This window comes from Boleophthalmus pectinirostris, unplaced genomic scaffold (assembly GCF_026225935.1).
Source record: "Boleophthalmus pectinirostris isolate CB_2022bp ecotype Guang Dong unplaced genomic scaffold, ASM2622593v1 HiC_scaffold_13, whole genome shotgun sequence".
Classification (NCBI taxonomy): Eukaryota; Metazoa; Chordata; class Actinopteri; order Gobiiformes; family Gobiidae; genus Boleophthalmus; species Boleophthalmus pectinirostris.
Genome location: NW_026571036.1, coordinates 22,042,474 through 22,064,599, shown reverse-complemented (window position 1 = coordinate 22,064,599; position 22,126 = coordinate 22,042,474). Strand labels below are relative to the sequence as shown.

The 22,126-nt window shown below is 37.7% G+C and overlaps 1 protein-coding gene across 1 annotated transcript in view; it reads left to right on the top strand.

The window, feature by feature from the left end:
* Positions 1-16,535, top strand: part of cd2ap (CD2-associated protein) — a 45,338-nt gene extending 28,803 nt beyond the window's left edge. The window contains exons 13-19 of the mRNA XM_055149425.1: positions 612-747; positions 1,642-1,760; positions 3,570-3,682; positions 4,917-5,000; positions 6,551-6,774; positions 8,494-8,557; positions 13,437-16,535. Coding sequence (XP_055005400.1) covers positions 612-747; positions 1,642-1,760; positions 3,570-3,682; positions 4,917-5,000; positions 6,551-6,774; positions 8,494-8,557; positions 13,437-13,478 — 782 coding nt within the window. The 3' untranslated portion in view covers positions 13,479-16,535. The remainder of the gene's footprint in view (positions 1-611; positions 748-1,641; positions 1,761-3,569; positions 3,683-4,916; positions 5,001-6,550; positions 6,775-8,493; positions 8,558-13,436) is intronic.
* Positions 16,536-22,126: the final 5,591 nt, after the last annotated feature.

Below are 22,126 nucleotides of genomic sequence, written 5' to 3'. Positions count from 1 at the left end.
TATTTGATAATTTAAGAGCAACCCACTTGAGTTTTGAAGTTGCCCCAACCATTAGAATTGGGCTCCGATTAGTATTTTATATAATCAAGTATTTGGTCATTATTCAGACTTTCTTTATACTTTATTAAAGATGCACTAGGTAAAATTTCAAATGGATATTCCTCCAGCAGATGTCTCCATTGAAATGTTCCTGATTTGTCTAGACTGTTCCACTGTACAGATTAAACTTCTCTATCACAAAGGCGACACGCAGTTAACAGCACTACATTACATTATAAGTCAGATCTGTGCAGAGTTGCTTCCATTCACAGAAGGAAGGATTGTGTTTTGAGGAATAAAAACACCCGAAAGGAACAAAGGCTGGATGGAAATGGTGAAAAGTTGCCCAGTGCATCTTTTAAGACTATTTAGGTGTTGTTGTTAAAAAGTGTTACAAAAAATAACATTTCTGAAAGCCCCACAGAACTATATTCAAAGAGGTGTTCAGTGTGAGTGTTTTAGAAAATAGTTGTAAAAGTTTGGTGTTTGGTAGTTTGGTGTGTCCACTGCTTTGTGGTCTGAAAACATCCTTTGCCTCTGCTCTAATTGTGTTTGTGTTGTTTTTCTCACAGTTGACAAACCAGTGCCAGAAAAGCACTCAAAACCTGCGCCGCTGCCCCCGCCCAAGCCCGGGGCCGGGAAGGGTCGCCCCATGAGTCACCCACCCAAACGCCCAGAAAAACCCCTCGCCCCCTCTGCCAGCCTCAGGTAAGAGCTGAGATCACTGGAAAGAGTGACTGGTGCTTCTTTAAAGGTGCACTGTGTAACTTTTTGGTCGGGGGGTGATCACCTCCTTGTTTGTACGGAGATGTCATTGCTCTGCCTGGAATGTTCCAACAGTATGACAGCTGTGCATTACATTTCCTCAATTACAGATTTTTATAGCTCAAAAATACCTAGAAAAACAGGCATTCTGATTGTGAGTGGGCTTGCCTCTCCATAGATCTGACCTGTAACTTAGTCTGGTTTTGCCACCATGAAGATAGAAAGGTTCAGTACCTTACTGTGAAAGTCCAGACAAAGCATTAACATTGCCATGGAGAAAAGCATTTGACAGACCCTCCACCATAAACGTTACACAATGCACTTTTAAGTTTGTGTCTTTCCATTTGTATAGAAGTACAGTATGTGTTATAATGCAATTTGAACCAAAATTTAAAAATCTAGTGTCAGAATGTTTGGTTTGTTTCTCAGATATAACTAATCCATTATATTTTGTATCAATCCTTTAAAAAGTCAGCGCTTGAGGAGTTTGTCAGATTTCAAAAGCAAAATAAAAAATGACCTTCTCTAATGATTTCATGAACGTAGACAAAGCCAGCTTTTAATCAGCGGCATTTAACAAAAAATAATAATAATAAATAAAAGATAGAACAATCCAAACCACATGCTTTTACTGACAGAGGACTGGCAGTAGACCTCGGCATTAAAAAAAACAAGTTTATCATTGATGTTTTGAAATGAGTCGATAAACTCACAATTCTAAGTACAAAACCTTATATTTCTTCCCACTACTGCAATATTTAATGTGGTTTTGTTTTCCATCTGTTCCCAATAATTATTAGTTACATTTTATGGTTTCTTGTCCTCTTTTTTTTTCAGACACAATGGAGAGGTGCCTTCTACTCGGTCAAAGCCAGAGCCGGAGCCGTTACCGCAATTACCCGTGTCCAGACCCAGGGCTCCATCTGTAGAGGTCACAGACAAGCCTGCGGAGCCCGGTACACACCACTCGCCACACACCGCTCACATGTTTACTGCAGGCTTCGGTAGTGAAGGGCAACCACAGCAGTTTATGTTCATATTTTAGCAGAAGCTTAAAGGTGGATTATGTAGCTTTTTTCGGTGGAGAGTCCCTGACCTGATTGTTCCCATAGAGCTTGCTTTACCTAAAATTTTCCAGTGTAGCTCTAAACATATTCGTCTTCATGGAGGCAAGCAGGTGACACTACCAATTTACAGGTCAGATCTATGGAGAGGCAAGCCCACTCACTTTGTATGGTACCTTTTATAATAAAACATTTTAAAATTAAAATCTGCTCTATTTAGCAACCTGCAATAATACGTCTAATGTCTTATGACACATGTTATGTCTTACACCGTACCCAACTAATTTGTACAATGTATCAAGTGTTGGGTAAAATAGTCTATAAAAGTGGTATAAATGAAATATAACCTAAGAAAAAGTTTGGACTCTTTATATGCTTTGCTAAAAAATGTAGAGTAAAAAAACTGTGTGTGTGTGTTGCAGTAGTTTATGTCTCAACAATGAGTCGTTCTAAGCGTTGCATTTTGAGCTCTTGGGAACATGAAAGGGGGAAGACGTGAAAAGGATTTTGTAGTTACAATCTTAAATTGTTTCCGCTGTTGAGGTTTGGGACTTGTTTGATAAAAGGTGCAAAAAAAAAAGCTGCTAAAAGTCATCCCATGGAGAGTCTGACACACTGAGTCCACAGACCAGAGAAAACCCTGCCCTGTACAAAGCAGAGGTGCGAAGAGCTATTACACCACAGTCCCTTAAGTTTCCTATGGGCCTGACTAGACTACAGTATGCCTCTGTGCACACATAAGCATTTTCTGTCATGCGGCTCCAGTCTCTTGGAAATAGTTTGACTGATTTAGTGCTATGGAGCTGTACATATATATTGCATAATACTTCTATAGGTTATATACAAGATGGTGTATTCAAAATCAGTGATGGAACATAAATAAGTACAAGTAGTAAAGTACTGTAAATAAAGTACAGATACCTAAAATGTATACTTAAATCAATTTTAAAGTGGATACTTTTTCTTCACTACATCTGAGAGAAGGTATCTGTACTAATACTTTTTTTAAAAAGGTACTTGTTTTTACTTAGGTTGATTTTTTTCATGTGATACCTTTACTTTTAATTGATTGATTGATTGATTTTTTTTGCTTCAGTATCTTTTTACGTTTACTTAAGTAACACACTTGAGTATTTCTTCCACTACTGTTCAAAATAGGCTTTTGAATATATTACAATGTTTTGCCCTTATCAAACAGTATGAGCAATCCTGCAATCTGCAGCTTGGCATTGCTCAGCACATGAGTTTGCACATATATGCCCTGCTCACACCTCTGTACTTGCTTGGTTTAAAAAACAAAAACAAAACTACTACTCATACTAGATGGTTAAAATACACAAGACAAAAAACACAGCAAATGGAAAAATTACATCAGTCAGCATCAGAGAATATTTTTTTGACCAATGTGCAATGCACCATGTTATTAACTTGTAGCAAATAAAATAGCCATAAACTATGTGATCATTTATTGCTAAATACTAGAAACAAAGCCTGGCGTATCATCTTACAAGTTTAAATAGAGGGCAGTGAAAAGTCTTTATTTGTCAGCACAGATTAAGGGGATCGAGTTCACAAAAATGATTGGGGACATTTGCAGATATTCTTTTGGGAAATTTAACTCAAACATTGTGTTTTGCTTTTGTCAGGGGGAAAATATATTCTTTGCAGTAGACAGTGAATGTTTCTCCTGTTAAATTTCAGACCTGATGAGTTTTGACGATTTGACGTCTACCTCACACAAGCTCTCCCACCCGACTGCAGACAGACCAAAGATGCCTGGGAAGAGACCGCCCACACAGTTTGGAAGCCCCTCGGTGAGACAGTGGTTATTTATGCAGTAGTTGTACTTTAAATGAAATGAATGATTTATATGAGGAAATGAACTGTTTAAGTATGCAGTAGGTTTTGGGTATATTATCAGTGTATCCCAACCCTAATCATAATTAATTTCTTAGGTTCTTTTTAAAGACAACACAGAAGGAGATATTTTTACCTTGTTGACATATTTTGGCTGCTTTAAAAACAAACATGCCACAAAACACATCTCTTACTATAGTGTCTTTGATACCCCAAGAAGTTAATGCATAATATGTAGGCAACTAAAATACTTCAAAAAGAGTTGCAGTTTTACACACCAAGGCATCAAATAATGTCTCTCTGGTTAAATTTTCTAACTAAATTTTTCACAATTTGAGCTTTAAAGGTGCATCGTGTAACTTTTGTGGTGGAGGAATATGCTTTTCTTCATGTTATTACTGTGTCTGGATGGTCTATGGTATTAAACCTTTCATGGAGACCAAACCAGATCAAGTTACAGCTCAGATCTATGGAGAGGTGATATCTGTTTTTCTAGGTATTTTTGAGCTATAACTCCACCTGTAATTGAATAAATATAAAGTCAAATGTTTAATGCCATACTGTGGAACATTCCAGGCAGAGCAGTGACAAATCTATAGAAACAAGTGATGGACACAAAACTAGAAAGTTACACAATGCACCTTTAACCAACGCATTTACAAGACTGAATATCAGCATGGGGATAATGCATTCACTTCTCTTACTGTTTACTTCTGAAAATCAGCAATATAGTTGTGCTAAGAATCAGCGCTGGACAGAGCCTCCACACAACACAACCAATGTCTCTTATTCTCTCGTCCTTCAGAGGAGACACGTGCTTCAAGTGAACACAAAGTCCACGTTTGATTAAATGTCACTCACCGCACTGCTTTTTCATGGCTCTATTGAAGCTGCTGTACTCTGCACAAAGCCCATCTAACGGACATTACAATCAGGATTTTCTGTCACTATAAAGTCCAACATGTGTTTATGTTAGTCTTAATACCTATTTGTTGCTATTGCTAGATTTCATTTATGGTCCCAAAGAAAAATAAAGGACACCACAATATGTAGGGAGCCATCAAGAAACAAATCAAAAACAACAGAAAAAAAATTCAACCAATTGACCCAGCACCATGAAATTATTTTTTCTGTATATTTTTTTCAACTGTCCCAAGTTTGAAATAACTTTGGCTTTTATATGTTTTCCAGCCTCACAAGGAAGTGAATGCAGAGAAGTTCACTAAGACGGATGAAGAGGACTCAGCCAAACCAAAGCTAACAGAAACCAAAAAGGTGCAGAAATGCAAGCAGTAATCGGTTATAAATAGGCTTTTGTAAGTTACAGAACATATACATTAAATGCGATGAGTTTAGTGCTTTTCTCAGCTTTCATAGACCCAAGTGAGGTCTTGCCGCCATTGTAAAGCTAACAACAACAACTAGCACACTAAACACTCGCTTGCTCATTGTCAGATGATCAGACAGATAAAGCGGTTTCTAATTGGATGCAGACAGACTTATTTTGACCTCAAGAGCTGCTTACAGTATCTGTATTGGGGCTAGACACATTTTGCTCAAATATGCGGAAGAAAATTGGGTACAGGCCAGTTAACTTCCCCAAAGGATGGTTCATGTGAGGATTCTACAACAATCTTCCAGTTTATAATATGCATATTATGTAATCTATTTCAATGGCAAACTAGAAAAAAGATAGCGCTTTTCCACCTTTAGATCAAAAAGTTTAGATCAAAGAACCAATCACCTATTCACACACACACATTAATACACCAGTGTACTCACAGGAGGGGTGAGGTAGGTTAAGTGTCTTGCCCAAGGACACAACAACAGCATTGTGTGGGAGTGGGATTCAGCCTAACAACTGAACTGTCTAATGAAAAATAAAAATAAAAGTAATACAATTTAAAAATCACATTGTTTAGGAATGCCTCTATTGAAAAGTAATATTCAGCAATTGATGTGAAAGCTGATTAGTTGTTTTGCGCATACATTACACACATTATTATATATTTTACAATTCAATTTATTTCAATTTGACCTCTCAGTGGAGTGCTAATGGCAAATGACATGGCTGTGAGTGAGTCATCCTGTTGATCTGCATTTGTGACAAGTGCGTTTGAGGACACGTCCCAACAGATCTTATTATATTAGTTTCCGCAGGAGGTCAACACAGGGCTAGAAAACATGCACTATTGAGTTTAGTATTGCGATCAAATTTATTTTGTAATATACTTTTTGGCATAGTAATTTATACTGAATTAAAATGAAAAGGTAGCTGGCATAATTCAATTGGTCAAACTATGTAAATAAAATGATAAACAAGGACCAAAACAGACCTGAGTTGGCACTAAGAAAAAAAATGGAACTAAAAAAACTTTACTTTTGAATTTTCAGAAAAACCTTAAAGGTGCACTATGTCTTGTTTCTTTAGATATGCCACTGCTCTGCCTGAAATGTTCCACAGTATCACATTTTTACTGCTCAAAAATTTATAAAGAACAGACATTCTGACTGTAGGCGGGGTTGCCTCTCCACAGATCTGACCGGTAACTTGGTCTAGTTTGGTCTCCATGATGATAGAAAGGTTTAAAGCCATACTGTGAAATATTCCAGTCAAAGCAATGACATCTCGAAGTATTTAACAGACTCTCCACCAGAAAAGTTACACAATGTACCTTTTTAAAGCTCTACCTCTTTAGTTTCTTAAAATATGATCAATAATTGTCTGTTTTCAGAGTCCTAAACAACAATGATAATAAATGATCTCATCTATTGTTTTATCATTCAACATTCTAAACTTTGTAAACTTCCCCATCTGTCTCCAGCCTTCCATCAGCACCGTGTCCCAGTCTTCTTCTCATCTGAGGACCAGTTTAAGCACCGAGGCCAAGTCCACTGCCCCTGCCCCTAGTGGCGGCGGCGTGGACAGCACCAGCGCCGGAGTGAAAGGTCGCCTGGAGCCGGAGGACCAGAGTGCGGGCTACGAGGAGCTCAGGAGTCAGATGAGAGAGCTGCTGCTGACTGTGGAGCTGCTCAAGACTCAACAGACGTAAGGAAATTCAAACACGGGAAATATGAGGCATTTCCTGAGGCCGTAACAGTAGTTTAGCTAAATCGGTTATTTTTGGTCAGAAAAGGTCAGCTAAATTGAGTTACGGCTAGTTTTCTTCACCCCCACAGGCAACGTTAATGTCAGGAGCTGCAAGGAATCAGTATATGAATTCAATACTTTGTAGGTGGAGTTCTAGGCGAGCTTGTAGATTTAAATTTCTTAAAGGTTCGATACTTGGCGAAAATTGACTCTTGTAAGCTTTAAGGCATGTTAATATGTTGTTACCTCATCTAAAATATATTAGGAGATGTTTGAGTAACCCTTTATTATTAGCCTGTACATCTCTAAAGTTCAAAATGCTCGGTTCCACTTTGTTTGTAGTAGTTCAAGTTAACAGCTCCTTTTACCTTTTAGTTCAGAAGAGATTGACAATTCCAGGTCTGAAATGATTAATTATCCAAATGATTCTAGTGAAGGTGTTTAAAAACCGAGTGGAGCACTTCCTGTATTACCACATGGTGTCACAAAGTGGAACAGAGTGTTTTCAGGATTCTGCAGGATTTGTGTGTTAAACATTTGTGAAAGAGACAAAACTCAACTCCTGTTCTGTTTCTGATGATCAGTGGGCCTTTTAATACTATGAGGCTAACATTTGAGCTGAACCCTGATTCCACCTCCAATGATGAATAAGATCTATGGAGAAATGGATCCAGTGAAACGTGACTTGAGTTTTCTATCAGTGTGAGAAGAATATCCTGGGATTATAAAATAGATTTTTGTTTCCTCTGTGTGTGTCTGAGTCCTCCATCAACCTAATCTATGCACAAAGGCTAATCCTGCATCCAGTGTCAGTGATGAATAAGTAGGACTGGGTGAAATTGACTGGTGAAAATGTCAGCAGATATCCTCATTTTTTATGGAACATTCTCTCAATTACAATAGGTAATGTGTTTTGCATTTCATGAAAAATGTGTAAAAAATTTCCAGATAATATCTTGGTTAGTGTATTTGAATTGAGTGATCTTTCTAGCAAGTTTCTGTTCAGTTTTTCGTTTTAGACACATTTTCTTATTCATAAACTTTAAAAATACATTTTTCTTTTACAACTTTTGTAAATGTTGTATGTCCTATCTCAAGTTTAACACTGAGAAGTTGTCTCCGTGGAATTAAATAAGCTTGATACAGATACATATAGTGGAGCATTCTAAGCAAACTAATAATATCTCCATTGAGACAATGAGGTGGACTCTTCATCAAAAAAGGTTACATAGTGCACTTTTTTAAGTAACTCAATTATGCAACTTGTGCTTTTTAACCATATAGTCTTCATAATAAGGCCTAAATATATTTTGATTTTTTTCCCCTCATGTTGATCCATCTTGATGGGTTTTTTGTCTTTATAAAAGCAAATAAAAATTCCATTCAGTATCAATATATTCCTCAACCTAAATTAGCACAAAAAACATTTAAAATGGTCAAATATGTTCTTCCAAAGTCTGAACTCTGCTCCAAACCATATACTTTTACAGAGGACTGGCTGTTGACCCTTTTGAATATAGGGACCCAAGCTGATCATTGATGATTAGAAATGACTGAATCTTGATGAAATTGGATTGATTGCACAGCCCTCCTTCTTTACATTGCCCGTGGTTTTTGAAGTATGGTACGGCGAGTCCACCACATGTGTCTTGATTTAATCTGCGTTCGTTTTTTCAGGAAAGAGATCTTGGAGCTGCGCGGTGAGCTGGAAGAGGAGCGGCACAAGCGCCTAGCCCTGCAGGTACCATCGATCTCCATGGAGACGCACTCTGACCTGTCCGCACGCATCACAACCACTTAGCACACACACACCCAGAGCACGCACACTTTCAGGAATCGACCACTAAGAAATGTTTAAATCCTGCTTCAAAGTTCATGGGATCAATGAGTATTATTTCTAGGAATTGAAAGATTGATTGGATTTGAGTTAATACTCAGCTTGATTCTGACTTTCCATGCACTCCTGATTACAGGTTTTATTTACAGATTTATATACTATTCAGGTTTTTGTGTTTCGAAGCTTTAGTTTATTCGAATTTGGTTTAAAATCACTGTCTGTTTTATTGCATTGGGACACAGCGTCACAGATGTCATTTGTCTTTTCTCTATATACATTTCTTAGTGGGAGGCATCTAAGGTAACTGAAGTTATGGGTGGGCGATTTCTGTTTGTTCTGATGTCTATGGTACTGGATGGTTTTCCAGATATCTGTATCGGTTCCATATTATATTACATAATATTTGGCAGGGATATTTTTCCAAGCTGACAGTCTGTGTGCCCATGTATCATTCACAGTTGGTCTTTAAAATGGAAATGGGAGAGCATATAAGCAAAAAGTAAGGCTGTATGTTTACACAATCATGCAACAAATTATCTTACATCTCAAATAAATACATTGTTGTTAATTTTAAAACATGAAAGATTAATTTGCGGGACTTGCTATAACATATATATCATATTTTATGGGCTATAAGGCGCACTGTCATAGAATGGTCTATCTTTGAACTTTTCTCACAAATAAACCTCCCCGGACTTTAAACGAAACACAACAGTTGGATGGGTCAGTGGGACTTTGTTTGACGTGTTCACGGCGTCTCTCGGCTTTGTTTAGTTGTGGCGTGTAGGGAGGGTGCTGTCTGGGACCGCTGGATTGTCGGCGTGTTCGCAGTGACTCAGTTGTTCAGTTGTGTCTAGAAGTGGCACATCGCACTCGTTTTTTCGGTTCGTTCCTCCGTTCCGTTCCTCGTCCGCGTGGAGTGATGAGTGTGTCTGCGGGTGTTTGCAGTCGCTGTCTGCTCCGTGCGTGTTTGCGTGCGCTGCGGGTGGTGCTGCTTTGTAGTTTACTGAAGTCATGATGGGACACCCGAGTGGATTCGTGTATAGAGCGCTGTGGATTGCGGGGGGCGCAGTTGTTTTTTGATGGGGTTGGAGGCGTAAGAGCACGTCTAATAGCCCGGAAAATGCGGTATTTGTGGGCTGTGCTCTAGTTTTAAAAATGTTAATCAATAATAGTAATCATTTTAAAACTAATATTATCAGCCACAGCAGCAAGAAATTGTAAATGAAAGAGTTTTATTGGCACAGAAACTCCATATTCGACCATCCCTACTGAAATTTGTGTGATCCGAGTGTTCTACTTGGGCAGCAGATGCAAGCAATGTAACTCATTTTGATCATGTATTTAACCCCGAGGTGTTAGTTCTTTTGACAGTGGCTCTAGGCGAAAAGGTCTGTTACATACTAAAACGCTTGCCCTGGTTGGTTTTTTTTTTTTCTGTGATTTCTGTGAAAAATAACTGATAGAAGCAAAGCCAAACATTTTTATGATGAGGAGGAATAGCATCAATATCACAGACACTTGTTTAGATAAAGTCAGATTTTCAAGGCAATGGTATTACAGTTAACTGAGGAACATAAGTAGATACAAACTATTGATTGTTTTCATAAGTTATTTTTGTCCTACACTAATTATTCATCTCTGGCTGGAAGTGAGTCAACAGAATAACTAAAGCACAATAACAATATAACTGGATTTGTCAGTAGTTAAAACAAAACTAAAAAAACATACTAAGTCTTATAAAAGGCTGTGTGTTTGTGTTCACTCTCAATGAGAAATTTGACCCATCTTCTCGTAGGATATCTTAAGGCATCTTTGGCATTACTCAGGTTTGAATCATCTCATAAAATCTTAATTAGATTGAAGTCTTAGTCTTGACTCTGTCCTTTGGTGAAACACTGTAGTTGTTCTTTTGTTCAGAATATGAATGCAAAATGGCCAATCCAATCCACTTTATTTATATAGCACATTTTATAAACAGGACAAGTGTGCACAGGCAAATAAAGACAATAAAAGAGAGTAAATCATCAATTAAAACATTAAAATACATAAAGCAAAATGAAATGTTAACCACACAACTAACATGGTCTTAAAAGCCATAAAATAAAAGCATTTCTTTAGACAAACATGTGCAGAGGTGTAAATTTGGAAGAGGTTTGAGTTGTATTGTGGGGCCAGTCCATTCAAAGCGTTTAAAAACAAACAATAAAATCTAACATTAATTCTAAAATGAACAGGAAGGCAGTGCAAAGACGCAAAAATTGTTGTGATATGCTTGCATTTTTGGTTCCTATTAAAAGTTGTGCCGCTGAGTTCTGGAGTAACTACAGACAGGCGAGTGCACTTTGAAAGAAAATGTGTAAAGGAAATTTTAGAAACCAGAGCTGGGAATCACAGGTTCCCTCACGATTCAATACGATACATGATACATGGCTCACGATATGATATTACCGTAATTTCCGGACTATAAGCCGCTACTTTTTTCCCACACTTTGAACCCTGCGGCGAATAAAACGATGTGGCTAATGTATGGATGGATTCTTTGTTTGGCACATTGTCCATTCATATATACGCTTAATGATTTGGCAACACAACGGATACGAACAGCATGAGTGCAAAAAATGCCACTGTCTGTGAATTTAACACGTGGATCTAGGGTTAACATGAAGTTGCTACACTAGCTAGCGATATTGTCAGCGCACTCAAATAGTTTATCGCCGTGTAATAAATTAAGTTGTTTTGCTAAACTAACATTAGTGAGGGGGATACGTCTTACCCGTATGTGTAAATGACGAGAAGAAATGTCTCAAACTTCAGTAGCCAGACATCCACTCATACCTGACTGATAGAGCTAACCCTGCCCCCGGGAAAGTCTGAAATCTGCTGAAATCCTCCAAGACACTGACATGATACAGACAGGACAGTGGCTCTTTCTGCAGGAGTCATGCGTGGTAGAGCGTGGGGAGAGACGGGGTGATGCGTTGGGGAAGAAGCTCGTTTGATTGTGTTTTGAACAGTTATTTTGCGCTTCATACACACACAAATGCAGATGATGCAGCTTTTAAGTTAACGGCGATTGATGTGGCTGTGGAAGAAGGAAACAGAGCTGCTGCACGTGAGCTCGGCATCAATGAGTTGATGGTGAGACATTAGCGACGACAGCGTGACGAACTGACTCAATGCAAAAAGATGACAAAAGCTTTCAGAGGTTATAAAACAGACGCCCGAACTTGATAACGTTCTTTTAGATGTGGACACCTGTGGCTTATATTCAGATGCGGCCTATATATGTACAATTTTAAAATTTATGGTAAAATTTTGTTATTGCGGCTTATATTCAAATGTGCTCAGTAATCCAGAAAATATGGTATCTTGTTGATTTTTAAGAACCAAATACATTTTAGAAGCAAAATTGTCTTTGTTAGACAAACTTTGTACAAATAGTGGTTTATTTTAATCATCAAAATAGTACATATGTCAAGTGTATTACATAAATGTAAATAAACGACAAAATTGTAGTGGTAAGATACTGAAAAATACTCTTAGCGATATAGTGATAGGTCAACCCACAATATCGATTCTGCATCACCAAATTTACAATATATCTACATTTCAATATGTTGCGTACCATTATTAGAAACAGTATTAAAATGCATTGACATCAAATGCATCACTACTGAATGAAAACTCTCAGGAACTGTGTACGAAGTCTTTCAGTACCAAAAGTGAGTCACATTGAAAAAGTCAGAAGCACCCTCCTCGCCTCGTGTGAGCTGTGAGCGCGCTGGCTTTGACGGGAGCGGGCATAATGTCATTCAGTATTGGATTGAGCTCAGAAACACCTTTGCACAGCGTGGTCCTGGACGCAGAGACGGAGAGTGCCCGCTGTGAGTTCGCTAATGCCCCCATACACACACGCTCTCACACCAGGGGGTTTGAGGAGGCCCAGCCACCTCCCCAGCACCCACAGGCGACTGCAGAGGAAACACTGACTGATCCCTTCCCCGAATCATGACTACAGCAGAGAGAGCCCCAAGAAGGATCGTTTCCAGGTGAAGAAGAGGAGAGCTGGAGGAATGAGTGACGCAGATCAGGCAGCACGTTTTGTTCCCGTAATGACTCCAGTGGTGCGCTCTTCTTGCTAGCTCGTACAAATATAACACCACAGACACTTTTTATGGAAATAAGTGAGTCCACAATATGGTTCAAATGGACAGATTTCTCCCTTTGATCACTGGCGTATTCAGTGTTTTCTGCTTAATTATTTGCAATAGTAGCAGTGTTTCCATAATGACTTGCACTTAGATCAAAGCCATATGAACATATTTGAAGTCCTAATCTAGCTGTGGATTGGAGAATGTTATATTAAGTTATATTCCTCCTAGATTTAAATTATAAAAACATAATATAGACTGTGGTATAGGCTTCATACTTATTTGATTAATGGAAATAATGTGTTTCATTTCAAACTCTTTTATTGCTGAAACTCATTTCAACTCCATTTACAATTTTTAGTCAAAGAACGCGTTTTAACCTGCCATCACACAGACAACTCGCTGTTCTCTCGCTCTTCTTAACTTTAAAATATTAAATTATTCAGTTTCTTTGGCTCCGTAAAAGAACTTGAACTCTTTTGCACCAGTCCAGAGTTCACACCAGTCAAATGTGTCTGAAGAGTTTTCAAACCCACATACAGTGTGTAATATTAACGCGGCGTGGAGTAATGTGTGATATCTTTAACCTCAAACAAATACATGTTTTCTGTACTGTGTGGTTTGTACAGATGGAGATAGAAAAACTGAAGCGGACTGTCCAGCTGACGTGAAGCTCATGATCCAGTCACACGCGAGCCTGGCGGTCAGCTTCCAATGTGTGGACCAATCAGAGCGCTGGAGGGCGGGCTTTACAGCTCTTCTATTGAGAAGGACCCAGTCTCAAAGCGGACCAACTCCAGCACAATCTTTTTACAAACATAGACGCTCTGTATTTGTAAGATTTCCATTTTGCACATTTTTCAAGCTTGACATCATTTTGTTCAGACGTTTCTTTTTCTTTTGCCAACACAAGCTGCGGCCTTATGCAGACTACTGCTGAAACCTGTCCTCTGCGGACGAGGCTCGCTCTCACTACTACTGACTTTGGACAGCAGGGGGCGCTTGCTTCTCCCACTTCTCTTTTCATTTTTTTTATAATCCAGGAATTGATTTTAAAAATATGATTTAAGCTAACATAAATTTTTCTTTTTCTTCACCTGTCAGCAATCTTTTCTTTGTCTTTTATATGTCTTCTTGCATTCTTATCCAGGGTAACACTACTGTGCCTGTTCTGAAATCTCTAAGTGTTTATATTGGGAGCTTCTTTTTTACCGAAATGGTGTCTGGAGTCTATAGCATGATATTGTAAATGTCTATTTTTGAAGTCTACTGACCACATGCCTATAGTCCATGTAGAGGGCCTCTTCTCTCACTCTCTCCTGTTTCTGTCAACCTTTTTTAAAACTGGGAAATTACATACACATTATATCCAAGTCCATTGTCTCACTGAGCATCTAAACTGCGTGACTACAACTAGATATTTGAAAAGAAAGATTCTCAAGCAGAAGCTGTTTCTACTACTATAAATAATACTAGAATTGGAATTTTCTGAACTTACAGAGATTGGATTTTAGCCAAACACCAGACCAAAAGAAAAAGATAAATAAAAAAATTAATTAAATATAAAATTATTCCCAAATTATTCATTGACATCTGTAGTATGTTGACTTGCACTATTACAGGGTAAGTATAGCGTGATCAAATTATATGTATATATATGGAACTGGAGCAGCAGATGTAAGCAGTCTAACTCATTTTTATTCTTCATTTAACCTGGAGGTGTCAGTTCTTATGACAGTGGCTCCAGGCAAAAAAAGTCCATGCTACATATAAAACGTGAGAAAACTTCAAATTACCTGCTTTTGGGTCTTACCTGGCCTCCACTCTTTATTCATTCCTTGTTTGATCTGAAAAGTTTTTGTTTTCACCAACAGTTGCCATGTTTGATGCTCAGTGATTTTTATTTTTTATTTTTGGTTAAATCTTTATCTGTCCTGTCACATTCCACATCTGTCTCAACTGGATTCACCCAAAATAGTTGTACCTCAAAGCCCACTCGGGGTCCTATTCCTGAAACTTACAAAATCGCTCACATTGTCTTCTTGAAATATCAGGTTGTTACAGTCCGCAGGTATAAATACATTTGTTTTCTATTCAAATTCCTTGCAACAAGCTCACACAGATTGCATACAGATTTTAGTAATAACAATCTTTAATATCTGATGCAGTGTCATGAAATATAGACATGAAATATTACGTTGCCATTAAAGTATGTGTGGTGTTTTAAAGAGCTCTTATGGAAAAAGCTGTACACTGCAGTTATATGCAAATATTGAATGGGTTTTATTGGGTTTAAAGCTACCATCTGTAAGTTTATTAGATGTTTTCCCCTCACATCTAATAACCTTTGTTCAGACTCACCTGTGCTCTCTGGTCTTCTTCTTTTAGACCAAAACTGGCACGATATCAGCCAGCACTAACGTAGACCGTATCTAGTGGTGATGTGTGAGAGTACAACGTGACTGGGTGGGCCAGTCTAATTACAGATGGTAGCTTTAACACAATTCAGTTACCAAAAACGGTTAAATTCCCCTTTTTCTGCTGCTTTTTAATAGTTATTGGAGTATTTCTGTTAGTCTCATACTGCATTTGTTTTGCTTTTCCATGGAAGTAAAAACTAGTGGAATGAGATGGAGCACCTCAAGTCAAACCCATGTTTTGTTTCATTTCAGTCAGAGAAATCAGGACTTAAAAAAATAGGTGTACCAATTCTGGACAAAATCTGGATAAAACAAAAACAAAGAAACTGTAAACATTTTAACCAGGGTAAAAAGAAGACTTAACCCCGATTTAGGCACATTTTATTGGGTTAAGTCCTTGGGTTAAATTCCAGGAGGAGATTTTCCACTCTGCTGTAAATCTGAAAAACTGACATCTTAAATAAAGAGTTATTTTTATTTTACATCTTCTGTCGACATCAATCACAGTCAATGTCAACACTGCATAACTTTCACTTAATTTGATTTAAAAAGTCTGGATGCTTTGACTAAAGACTCTCTATCTAACTTCACTTTCATGGTGCACTGTGTAACTTTTCTACCTGCCTGTCTTTGTGGAGATCTGGAATGTTCCTCAATATGGCATTAAACTTATCTAGCTCCATGGAGACAAGGAGGTGGCACTAAAATACCAAGTTACAGGTCAGAATTGTGGAGAGGAGAGCCATTTGAGAAAAAAAGTTTGTTTTTCAAAGAGTCTTGGAGTAATAAAAACACCTGTAATTGAGCAAATGCAAAATGGATACGTTTAATGCGGAATATTCCAGGCAAAGCAATAACATCTCCATGGAGACAAGCAGGAGGCAAATGCAAAAAGTCAGTGCGTCTTTTGCTTCAATTCTTTTTTTTTTTTCAACTTCACAAATGGGCTTTCACAATGACCACATACCAGTACTGTATAAAGTTGGGAGATAGTGTTTAATAATATATAATCTAGAGATGTTATTATTAAAGGCAGTTTTATTGGCAGCAGCAAAAGGAGATGGAGCTGACCTGCTCTGTGTTTCAGATGCTGTAAAATCAGACATTCCTTTTAAAACTCACAAATGTCTTAAAATGTCTCTCGTAAATCGGACCAATAAAACCACATATTCTTCCACTGACTACATTCCACAAGAGGAGAAGAAATCGGAGCACATTTATAACATATTTTCATGTGATTTTTGTTTACAAGAGCTGTATTCTTGCATGAGCTGAGATTCCATACAAAATAAATATCTTTAATACAGATCTCTGCTTTGTCTCTCACTCAAATAGACTCTTCTCCTGCGATTACTGAGCGCAAATAGACTTTTCACAGGTAATTGAGTGGTTGACGGTTCCCTGCATGGACTTTGATTTCATCGTTGTATAACTGTTCTCTAAATAAACGAGTAATATTCATCGCGCAGGCCTGAATGTGGAGGTCTGAGCCTTTTATTGATTTAATGCCAAGGTTGACATACAAATGCAACGCAGATACATGTTTATATGGATTTGTATGAAATATTTCTTGCTCAGAACTGGCGACCCTAGCACCTAAAAGTGAATTAAGGCGCCAGTATAGAACATGGGAGCAGGGATGGTCATAAGAAAAACAGAAGATGTAGTGCAGGCATCTCCAACCTGTAGCTCGGGCACTACAAGTAGCTCTCCACCCTCTTCCAAGTAGCTGAATTATATATATTGTGCTTAATAACTAAAGTCTAATTATTTACTATTATAAATGTATAATTTTGATGCCTAACTTCTGCACTAATGAATTGATAATGGTATATGTTTTATAAGCTTCTAACTGTACCCCATCCAAGGCTCGCTGTGGCTCTTAAACTTTCTCAATTTCTCGTGACTGCTGAAATGAGTAGCTCTCTGGCTTTTTTGTTTTGTAATGGTAGCTCAGCAGAGGAAAAAGGTTGGAGACCCTGATGTAGTGTGAGGTGGGTTTCATTTTTTACTTTTACTTACGATGTTTGCCTGGGTGTGCAAGAGCAGGGATTCTTAATCATAGGGCCAGTTTCTGTTGATACAGGGAAACACAAACAGCTCATTTCATAAAATCCAACAGTCCCTTGCTTGTGTCCACTGAGCTGCACATGCTGCACTTTTTAGTTGGTTAAAATCCCATGTCATGATGATAAAAACTGAGCTCAAAAACAAAAGACGTTTCAAAAATTGCTCAGTGTGTGAGCCAGGTAGCCACAAAAACAGATCAACCACTCTTGCCATGGAATCTGAAATTAAAGGTCCTATTAAACCATTTGATATGTTAGCCAAACATTTACACGACTCCATAAATGTCTTTCAAAGATTCAAGGATTTATTATCATTGTCACAAGTAACAACAAAATTACATTTAGAGAATTAAACAATAAGCGTGGCTATAAAGTTTTAGTGAGATTCATGGTTTTATTTTACAGTTAAAAGCAGCTTTGAAGAGAAATCTAAGACTTTGATTAAGTTCTGAGCCAAAACCAAATCTGAAAAATAGCAAATCACAAAGAGGTCAAAGAGGACGTGGTCATACTGCTCCTCACACATCCTGTATCAAAGCGTCCACTTGGAAATGTCGGCCCCGGCAAAGTACAGCTTATAGGGAGTTTCTCTGGATCAGCTTGTTTGAACTGTGTTATAGAGATTTATGATGGATGGATTAAGTTTATTTTGTCTGTAAATAAAATCTATTCCTATAGAACTTGACTCCAAATTTCCTCTTATAACTGCTAGCCTCGTGAGCTCTATATGACTGGAGCTGAACTCTCTGGATGACAACACACTCCCTTAGTCCACTTCTTTATACTGTCTATGGGGTCAAACTAAAATAATACAAAATAAAACAATATATTCATTCAATTTTTCTTTTGAATGTTGTTTTGTACTGTAGTATTGGACTGGTTCATGATTCCTGGAGGTCAAATACAGTTTTAACTTTGCTCCACTGAAGTAAATTTACGCTGGAGGCCTGATCTTTTGTACTACACTCACCAAACAAACCTATGTCCAGCCACAACCTGAATCAAACAGGAATACAGACTGTTGCTGCAAATGGGCAAGAGGCACTTTTATCACAGATCATAGTTTGAATATATTATTTTGAAGTCAGTGCAAACTTAAATTGTTATATTAAGTCTATTACTATATTTTCTGAAACTTGGGAATGATCTTTGTTTGATTGGACCGTCCACTGAAGAAGTATTACTGCATTGCATTACTAGTCTGTCCACATTTTTAAAGCTCATAATCTGTTCCACCTTATGATGTCATGAAGTGGCAGTTTTCAAGTGAACATTTTTTTTATTTATTTTTTTGTTCAGATGAATAATTCCAGGGCTGATACTGTTTTAGTGAGCATGTAGAGATTAAAAACACTGTGGAGGTTTCTGTTAATGGTGTGAAACAAAACACAGCTCCTTGTATGTTTTTGATGAAGAAACAACATTCTAACATCGATCAGAAAATAGCAGAATATAAATGTATAAATAAATGACTAAATATCTTCACATGTTGTTTGCTCAAACATACAGGCAGAACAATGACTCAAAAATGTGTTGTGGATCTGTGAAGTAAAAGATTTAGATTTTAAATTCCATACACATGACTTTGTGTGACTCTGGATACAAAGTAGACAGACTCAAAGATAGCTGTCAACATCTTGAAATGCTGATTTATTTTTAATTACAAAAACATCGGACATGATGGCTAAAATGTTTGTTATAATTTGCTGTTTTGGTTTGCAAGACAATTATCCAATCAGTCTTGAGGTTTGCCAGTTTTAATGTTGAAATACGGCTGGTTTAAACCAAAAAGAATTTGATCTGAATCCTCACAACCTAAACCCAGCACCTCCAGCCAATCATTTAAGGTCCTGTATTACTCAATATTGACTCTTGTGAGCTTTAAGTCATGTTATAACGCTGTTACCGCACCATAAGCATACCTTGAATTGTGTTTTATTTTGTTTTGTTTTTCATTCACATGCCTGGTTTATTAATCTGTTTACATCGCCAAAGATCAAAATTCTCTCTTTAAGTTAACAGCTCCTTTTACCTTTAGTTCAGAAGTGATTGGCAATTCCAGGGCTGAAATCACCCAATGATTCTAGTGAAGGTGTATAGAGTTTAAAAGCACAGTGGAGCACTTTTTGTATTACCACATGACATCACAAGGTGGAACAGAGTGACTTCAGTCTAAGAGAAGAACTCGGCCTAAATATGCAGGATTTGTGAGGTAAATATGAGTGAATGAAACAAAACACAACTCCAGGTATGTCTGTGATGGGGAAAGATTCAGCTGTGACTGTAGTATCTTGTTTTAAAACTCTAAAAGCACACACTACATACAGTGCCTTTAATTTGAAGTTTTGTCTAACATGGATATTTTTCTTACTTTGAAAATGAAATGTAGTTAACACGAACTGAATCAATTTTTTACATAACTATCAAAGTGAAACAAAAGAGAAATAATAATAATCCTACAGGCCTACTTTGTTCCTCCTTACATGTAGTCCATTATACAAAAGAGTGCTTGGTTTAGCGTCCGCTGTTCCCTGGGCGACGCCTCCTCATGTGTGTCATGTGCTATGTACTGTCTGTAGACCGAAAGCCGGCTTCAGTCCTGTTCAAAGCTCTGCACATTTGTTTTTGAAAGCACCACAAAGCATTATCCATTCTGTCCCTGTTTTTCTGTGCATCAAAACCTCACATCAACATCATTTTGACATTTTGGCTTTTATGTGAAGTGAAGGTATTCTTTTTAGTTAAGATTTCTTCACAAATTGCTAAATTCCCAAAAAAGAAAAAGAGAAAATAGAGCGAATGATTTTGTACTTCACATAATGGAGTTTCTGCTTAAAGGTGCACTTTACTAGCCTGATTCATCAGCCGGTTACACTTTGTGAAAATTTGAAAATTTGACCTTGTAGCATTAGGATTCGTTCGCTCAATGGTAATTTAATCAATCGCTGCTATTTGGTCGTGACGTATGTAATGCACCAGTAACAGGGGTAACTGGTATATTAAGCTTTTCCCAAATCCTGTAGGAAGAAGGGCAATTACATCTTTCCCCTTGATAAAATTCACCAAAAACATTCTCTTTGTTCCGGCTTTAAATCCTTGATCTCGGGAATCGTTGCCAAAACAGAATGTATGGCTCTTCACTGATTGGCTGGCGTCCGGACTCGCGTTTCCGGGGTTCTTGTGAACCGTCTAGTGTATTCTGATTCCTGACATAGTTGCTGGAGAGAAATGAAATTGAGCGAGGCACTAGGTGGCGCCAGCCTGGCTAGTACTTTACCTCTTTTCTGCACTTGTAAAAAAACAATATCTAGGTAAGTTAAAATGACTTAAATTACGAACATTTTACTTTATTTGAGTAGATTCAACCTGACAATTAAAATTATCTACCAGTAGAATAAGTGTATTTCTTGATTCAAGCAACATTAAATATTGTTTCATATTTCAAGTACAAAAAGTTCAATTCCACTGGAAGATCATTTTACTTGTGCAATTTACTGAAATCATGACCATCATCAAATCAAAGTGAAATTTACTCAGATTATGATGATTTTTTTTTTTTTTTTTTTGCAGTGAGGGGTCCACCACTTGCTTGTCTGTATGAAGACGTTATTGCTTTGGCTGTGCGTGTACGGCCTTAAACATAACAATTTTTATTTTTTCAATTCATTTTGTCTTACTATTGTATATTGCAAATAATAACGTGCTTGTGGAGCAGAGCTGTCTACCTGAACACGTGGAAATTGTGCAAATGTTGATGAAAAAGGAAATCCCAAGCACTCTTGTGTATAACGCTGGATTTACATCGACTTCAAGTGTGGTGGAGTATGTACTTACAGTGAGTTACTTGCAGAGTTCCTGTTACAACAAAGCAATGCAGTTTCACTTGGGTTCACGAGATTATTCACGTCTAATAACCTGAAAACCACACCGAACCACTGCGGTGTCTGGAAAAAATAGACTTCTCACTGATTCTTTCCACTCACCTGCACCGATTTGTTTTTTACTGAATAAATGATTTAATATTTTTGTACACAAGTGTGCCTTAGATTGTTTTATAAGCTTCACCTCCATATTCGCATTTTCCTAGTGTCCTGCTCATCCCACATTGGGCTCATCCTTGAAGAGCCATTGTGTTTTACATCTTCATATAGTGGGGCCTTCAGAAGCACTCACCTTGTCTCCTGCTTTTTAATAACCTGCTTATCTCCAGGGAGAAAGACCAGTTTACAGGCATACTGTAGAACACAACAGCAAAATCGGTATGCTGCGAACACATCCAGAAAATCAGAACGTTTACTGATTTTTTGGCCAGCCATCAGTGTTACTCAGGTAAGGCATTTTTGTTTCCAGTTTTGAGCTTCAAAACAAGCGCGATCAGAGATATCAACCTGGTGCCCCATGAGGCATCGGTAGGGGGAAGTTCATCACCACGGAAGCAGTTCATGAGGAGCCCAGGCCTGATTACATGATCGTTATATCCACAGTCCAATGTGTGTATCTGTACATTTACATCTGTACATCTGAACATTTGTGTGATACTGGTCACATATGAGAATGTCTGTGTTTACTAGTGTGTAACGAAAATGTAAATTTTTCATGAGTTGCCGTATATGTTAGTTGTGTGACTGTAGATCAGTGTGTTGTGTATAACCAGAAAAAGAAGAAATGGAAATTATTTTCGTTCCAATTAGAATTTTAACGGCAAACACTGAAAGAGAAAGGAATTAGTGATTATCTCGAAAAACTATTCATATTTTACAATACAAGTGCGTAGAATTATAAATAGATAATATTTTTTTCTGAGATTTTGAGACCACTCCTGTTGCTCTA